Source organism: Antrostomus carolinensis, unplaced genomic scaffold (assembly GCF_000700745.2).
Source record: "Antrostomus carolinensis isolate BGI_N321 unplaced genomic scaffold, ASM70074v2 scaffold40258, whole genome shotgun sequence".
NCBI classification, from domain to species: domain Eukaryota; kingdom Metazoa; phylum Chordata; class Aves; order Caprimulgiformes; family Caprimulgidae; genus Antrostomus; species Antrostomus carolinensis.
In genome coordinates, this window is record NW_010333223.1 from 1 (window position 1) to 7,171 (window position 7,171).

The window sequence follows — 7,171 nt, forward strand, 5'->3', positions numbered from 1 at the left end:
GAGGGGAGCTCCTGCCCCTCAGGAGGGTCCATATCCCCCAGGTCAGACCCTGAAACATCCCCCCAGGTGGTGCCAGTCCCGCTCCTGGTTCTGTCCTGGACCAGCACCCGGAGAGAAGCCACGTGGGACCCGTTTGTGTCACTGTGAGTAGGGTTGTACCACGTGTCACCCTCAGGATGTCACCACTGGACCGGGGTGTCAATTGGACAAGAAGTGAGAAACTCATGGAGTTTCCAGTCCAGGACTGGACCTCTCCCGGGGTCGTTATCCTTAATTATTCATTCAGACTAATGAGCTCTCTCCTGGGCTCTGTGTGTGTGTCTCTCTCTGGCCAGCTCAGCGTTGCTCTATTTGTAATCAGGGCTGTTAATCCTCAGCAGTGCCCTAATCCTGCCTGAAAGGGCGGGTGCAGCCACTGAACTTGGGCAGCTCTACGAGCTTCCCTGAGTTTTTGGGGTAGAAAAGGTTCTTTTATCACCAGGCAGCTCGCTGGGTGTGAACCTCTGATGCTCCCACCTCCAGGAGGTTCCAGGGGACAGGTTCCCTTCGCTGAGGAACACGGTGAATCATTTCCATCATCAAATCCCAAAGGATTTATGTCCTGGGTGGCAGCAGGGCTGTGAAAAAGCCTCTGTGGTGTCTCTAGAGGAGCTGTGGAGCCCGTGCTGGCGTGGGGTGAGCTGAGCTGAGCTGAGCTGAGCTGCCTGCCTTTGGGGAACGGGCTCCTTGGTGACCTGGCCCAGGGCCTGATCGCTCAGATTGGGGTTGGTTTGTTTTTTCTTCATGGTTTTCTCTTTGGTGAAAGGTTTTGTGTTCCCAAGGAAGCAGCTGAGGGGTGCAGGGGGAGCTGAGGGAGCTCAGCTCTGGTTTTATTGGAGCATTGACTTCATCTCAGTGATCTGGAGGACTTTTCTCCCAACCTCAAGCCCTATGAAGACGTGACGACGACACATACACCTCCTGCACCATCCCTGCTACCTGACAGCACCAAAACAACAGAACTCCCTCATTTTCCTGCCTTATTTTTATGCCTTTTGGGCCTGGGCTTCTGCAACCACGTGCTGGCAGAGGATGGTGCTTCAAACGAGGTGGAGTTTGTCCTTTCTGAGGTTGGGTGCTGGCCCTGTCCCCTCAGCCAGCCTGTGCTGATCCCTCTGGTCTCCCTCGCCAGCGATGCTGCTGAGCCTTTGCTGGGCTGTGCAGTGTGGAATTTGCTCCTTTTGAAACAAAACTCACACTTAGTTTTAGTTTTCCCCATCTGTATGGTCCCAAGTTGAACTCTGGATCTCCCACAGCTCCCCAGGCAGGAGTGTGAGGTGGTTAAACAGCAGCTCTGCCCCTTCCAGATCTTCACTTCACCTCCCCAGAGCCAGAGACCCGTGCTCTGCCACCGCTCTGGCCTCACCCCCCTGAGCAGCAAAAAGCCCCTCACTGTGCTGACACAACACTTCATGGTTTGGTGTTTTAAACCATCCAGGACTTTCATATCTTCATCGTGCTGCTTGTCCTCTGCCAGCACTTCCCATCCCTCCTGCAGTTCCAGCATCTCCCAGTACCACGAGACACCCTGAGTTAAACCCTGAGAGACACCCTGAGTTAAACCCTTTCTTGGGGCCTACAAGAAAGCTGGGGAGGGACTTTTCATAAGGGCAACTAATGACAAAACAAGGGGAAATGGGTTTAAGCTGAAAGAGGGGAGGTTTAGATGAGATATTAGGAAGAAGTTCTTCACTGTGAGGGTGGTGAGACAGTGTCCCAGGTTGCCCAGAGAAGCTGTGGCTGCTCCTCCCTGGAAGTGTTCTCGGCCAGGCTGGATGAGGCTTTGAGCAACCTGGTCTAGTGGAAGGTGTCCCTGCTGCTGGCAGGGGGGTTGGGACTGAATGAGCTTGAAGGTCCCTTCCAATCCAAACCAGTCTGGGATTCTATGATTTTAATTACTTAACGACTTGCAAACACTCAGCACCATCAACATACCAAAATTAATTGTAACAGTGTTTTTCCCAGCCTTGAAAAACACAATTCTGCACCAAAACTCCCAAAGTTAAAAAAAAAACCAACCCAAAGTTAAAAAAACAAGTGAAAGGGAGGTGGCGTGGGGAGGCTGTTGGCAAACTGGGCTTGTGGGTCTCTGCTTTGAATTGGGGGGGCTCTGCAGGGCAGTGAGGGTCTCAGCTCAGGGGGGCTGTGTTGGGATGCAGGCAGAGGAGCGAGAGCTGCAGCTGGTGACCCACCATAATTGTCATTTCCTTGTGGTGGCAGATAAAGGGCAAAGGAGGGCGCAGGGAGAGGGGGATGAGATTCTTTATCCCCTTTGTAACCCCCCCCAAAGGCGTGTGGGTGAGGTGTGATGTTGTAGGTGATGCAGGGAGACCCTGGGAGGGTCCCTGGGGCACTGGGGCCTTGTTCTGGGTGTGTGAGGAGCTGTGGGCTCAGCTCTTGCTGCTGGTTTTAGTCCTGTGTCTCTCTGCTTCCTTCTCACAGATCAAGAGGCAGCATCGTCAGCCCCAGTGAATACCTCCAGCCAGCTGCCTCCACTGCCCAGGTGAGTACTGGGACACCAGTGGGCTCCCAGTTCAGTACTGGGACAAAGGGACACGTCCTGGAGTGCAGGACGGCAAACCGGCCGTCGTCCAGCCCCTCCTGCCCCCGTTGTAGCCAGCATTGCTGCATCAGGAGGAGGGCTGGCTGCAGGAGGGAGCCACGCTCTGGATTTGTTCCCAGCCCTGACACCAGCTCTTCCCCAGTTGCTGTTTCTCTTCCCAGTGCTGTATTTTCTTTAAGGACCTCGTGGGTTACGTCAGCAGCTGATATCACGGGGTGGCCTTGGGATGAAAACTGCCTGTAACCCTGCAAAAAGTGGTGGGTGGAAATCCCAGCAGCCTGCCAGGGTATTTGCAGTTTTAAAGAACACAGGGACAGGATTAAAAGGCAGTCACCATCCTGGTGGCTGACAGTGTGACTGGGGTGAGCTAAAGGCACACATGGGATGGGTAATTAAGCAGTTCCCTTAATGAGGGGTGTCTCATTAGCACTGGTTGGATCCCTTTTGATAGCATGTACCCTTTTCTTCACCAACCAGCTCCCCAGATGTTTGGCACAAGCCCCTTGTCTCTAACTGACCCCTCTCCCCCCGACTCCCCAGGACTCCCAGCCGTCTCCTCTCGCCCTCCTCGCAGCCACATGTAGCAAAATCGGTCCCCCCGCCGTGGAAGCCGCCGTGACTCCTCCTGCTCCTCCTCAGCCAGCACCTCGCAAACTCGTCCCCATCAAACCTGCTCCACTCCCTCTGGGATCCAGTAAGAACAGCTTTGGGATCTTGTCATCCAAAGGGAACCTCTTCCAGATCCAGGGCTCTCAGGTTGGTGCCTCCTACCCCGCGGGGCAGCTCTTTTTGGCCATTCAGAACCCAACGGTCATCAACAAGGGCACCCGCTCCTCTGCCAACATCCAGTACCAGGCGGTGCCCCAGCTCCAGACCATGGGGGGACAGACCATCCAGGTCCAACCCAACCTCACCAACCAGATCCAGATTATTCCAGGCACAAATCAAGCCATCCTCACTCCTTCCTCTTCCTCTCACAAGCCTGTGCCCATCAAACCGGCTCCGGCACAGAAGGGTGGAGCGTCACCGGCGCAGGGCACAAGCAACGTGGTCAAGTTGGCAGGTGGCAGCAACGTGACTCTTACCCTGCCCGTGAACAACTTGGTGAACACCACTGAGGCAGAGAGCCCCTCAAAACCCATCAAAAAGACTCGAAAGAAAACAGTGTCACCTGCTGCTGTGGCCGTGGCTGAGCAGGTGGAGACGGTGTTGATAGAGACCACGGCGGAGAACATCATCCAGGCGGGTAACAACCTGCTGATCGTGCAGAGCCCAGGCTCTGGCCAGCCCGCTGTGGTGCAGCAGGTACAGGTGGTGCAGCCCAAGCAGGAGTCCCAGGTGGTGCAGATCCCACAGCAGGCCTTACGTGTGGTCCAGGCTGCCTCTGCCACTCTTCCCACCGTCCCTCAAAAATCTTCCCAGAACTTCCAGATCCAGACGACGGAACCTACTCCTACCCAGGTACCTGTGTCCTCCTGCAAGCTCCCTCTGCCACCTTTCTCCTCCAGGCTCTTACCCAGGCTTTAAAAAGCAGAAGGGTTTTGTGAGCTACCAAACATCCTCAACTTGGCAGCCAGTTTAGGTGTCCTTTGTGTAGATTCTCTGATGTCTGAGGAGGGTTGGGAGCACTGCTCTTCCCTCCACAGGGCTTTATTAGTTTGCTTTTGCTGATCACTTGCTTTTAGAGGACCCATAGGAGCACAGTGTCCTTGAAACCTCTGCTGTGCCACCAGCTGGGGTTTGGTTGAGCCAACCTTGGGAGGGAGGTGTCAGGCTGCAAGGATGATGCGAGGGCTGGAGCAGCTCTGCTGTGAGGACAGGCTGAGAGAGTTGGGGCTGTTCAGCCTGGAGAAGAGAAGGCTCCAGGGAGACCTTCTAGCAGCCTCCCAGTACCTGAAGGGGCTCCAGGAAGGCTGGGGAGGGACTTTGGCCAAGGGCAGGGAGTGAGAGAACAAGGGGTGATGGCTTGAAAGTGGCAGAGGGGAGATGGAGCTGAGATGTGAGGAAGAAATTCTTTGGTGTGAGGGTGGTGAGACAGTGTCCCAGGTTGGCCAGAGAAGCTGTGGCTGCTCCTCCCTGGAAGTGTTCAAGGCCAGGTTGGATGAGGCTTTGAGCAACCTGGTCTAGTGGAAGGTGTCCCTGCTGCTGGCAGGGGGGTTGGAACTGGATGAGCTTGAAGGTCCCTCCCAACCCAAACCAGTCTGGGATTCTATTCCTGGGTTGTGTGGGGAGGGCAGCTGTGGTGGTGCAGTGGGATCTGCCCAGTGACGGTGACTGGTCTCATTCTTCTCCTCCCATCAGGTCTACTTCAAAACACCATCAGGTGAGCTGCAGACAGTGCTGCTTCAGGAAGCTCCATCCATGACAGTAGCTTCATCTGGGACCTCATGCAGTAGCCCCATGTCCCGCAGCTCCATCACAGGTGGCAGCAGCAGCAGCAAGAAGCCGGCCGTGCGGAAGGAACGTACCCTGCCAAAGATCGCTCCCGCCGGGGGCGTCATCAGCTTGAACGCGGCTCAACTGGCGGCCGCGGCCCAGGCCATGCAGACCATCAACATCAACGGGGTGCAAGTCCAGGGTGTGCCTGTCACCATCACCAACACCGGAGGTGGGCTGCGTCCTGCTCTGCCATGGGGTGGGAGGGACAGCAGGGAAGGAGGGGGACAGAAAATCCCCCTCCCTTGAACTTTGCAGCTGGGATGGTGCTTTGTAAAAACCAACGCTCGTACCCCCGAGGCTGGACGTTGCTGAGTGTTCAGTGTTGTCAGCTCCAGGAGGCCCCAGAGTGTTTCACAGGGTGTCTCTTTGGTTGGCTCTGCTGGGTGTTTCCAAACCTGTCCTGGTGAGTTGTGCCAAGGAGGGTGGTTAACCCAGACAACCGCCCGCAGGGTCAGGCTGTGTGGTCGCGCCGAGCTGCAGGACACGGCTGAGAGCAGAGGCTGAGGCTGCCCCAGAGCCCGGACCAGCTCTGTTTGCTCCTGAGCTCTGTGCATGGGGACAGTTCAGCTGTGTCCAGGCTCTTGGGCTGTGACACGTGTCTTTGGGAGAGCTGGGACCCAGCCAGGCAGAGGGACGTGGTGCTCTGGGGCTTCCCCTCCTGCAGCACCTCTGAGCCAGCACTGCCAGCTCCCCACGCCCGGGCTGGGACATCTCCCCTCACATCTGCTGGGTGCAAAACCTGCTGCTTTGGGTTTCCAGCAACTGAACTGGTGATTTGCATTCACACACATAAACTCTGTGCTCCTGCAAGCTCTGTAGTGAGGGATCACCATTCCCTGGGAGAACCCAGCCCCTCACCTCCGTGGGACAAGTGTCATAAGCCCAGAACAGCCAGACGTGGCCCTGGCCAGTGGCTGGGGGGGTGAGCCACAACCAGCACATCTGTCCCCACGTCACCGCTTCATCTCCCCTCTGCCAGGAGAGACACGTCCCAGCAGCCACTCTATCCTCCCCTCCTGCCCAGCAAACCCCTCCCCAGCCCAGTCCCAGTGCTGTGGGCTGCTGCCAGGGAGCTGAGGGGAGGGAGCTGTGTCTGAGGGAGGTTTATCTGCGCTCTGATCCGGACAGACCTGCTGCCGCGCGGCGGTTTCTCTCTCAGCAAAAAAAACCGGCCGGAGTCCCAGCTGGGTTTTGCAGTCAGAAGCTGTTCTTTCTTGCTTGACTCAACCATGTCAGCATAAAACATGGGCCAGCGTGGTCTGGTGCTCCTCAGCGGGCTGCTGGTCTCACTGGGGTTACTTTGAAAGGGGTTTTTAATTTGCTGCTTGGTGTGTAAATGTGGGACCGGCCGCGAGCGTCGGCGAGATGCCACCGGCTGATGTTGCTGCTGTCTGTGCCGCTGCCCACAAGGCTGGCGGGGTCTTGCTGTAGCCCCAGCTGTGAAGGGGACTGGTAAGACGTGCTGGCTGCTGCTGCTACCCATGGATGAAACGAATTGAGTCAGGTCTCAGCTTGGGTTCAGCCAGGACGTGTGTCTTGCAGTGCTGCCAAAGAGCTGCCCCCACCCTCAGCTTCGCGCTGTCCCTCCCTGTGGATTTGGTGACACCTTTGCTCTGCCTGCACCCTCCCCATCCCATCCTCCCTGTCTGCACTCACCCCTCTGCTACCAGATCCTCTTCCTCCTCCTCCTCCTCTTCCTCCCCCACTGCCCTAAGAGCAGCCATCCCGCTTGCTGACGCTGACCCCATCTTCTTCTTTCCAGCCCCCGTCACGGCTGCTGGGTGCTGTGCGAGGCCCAGGCTGCCGCCTCCGTGAGCGCCCGAGCGTGGAGCAGCCCTTAGGGGTCTGGCTGGGGTAAGTCCCATTTTTTTGATCAATATATTGCACGTTTTTTCAAAGTTTCTTTTTTGTTTCCTCTTTGATCATTTTTTTCCCCACCCCAAAGGATCAAAACCAAAAACTTTGAAAAACCGCACAGTATATTCAGAAAAAAGGGACTTACCGGCCCCGCTTGGGGACCAGCACGTGGTGGGGCAGGGAGGGGAGGGGGCTGCAACAGCACTGCATGTGGGGCTGGGGGCTGAGACCCAGGGTGTCCCATCCTGTTTATGTGAGGGGGGGTCTTTCCTC

General features: G+C 56.6%; 1 protein-coding gene across 1 annotated transcript; it reads left to right on the forward strand.

Annotated features, from left to right (window-relative positions):
- Window positions 1–2,481: 2,481 nt before the first annotated feature.
- SP2 (Sp2 transcription factor) lies at window positions 2,482–6,895 on the forward strand (the record flags this gene model as incomplete). Its single annotated transcript, XM_010173795.2, has 4 exons — window positions 2,482–2,542; window positions 3,143–4,063; window positions 4,904–5,210; window positions 6,757–6,895. Coding segments are annotated over 4 exons (1,428 nt in total), but the record flags the coding sequence as incomplete, so codon positions are not given.
- Between the last annotated feature and the right edge of the window lie 276 nt (window positions 6,896–7,171).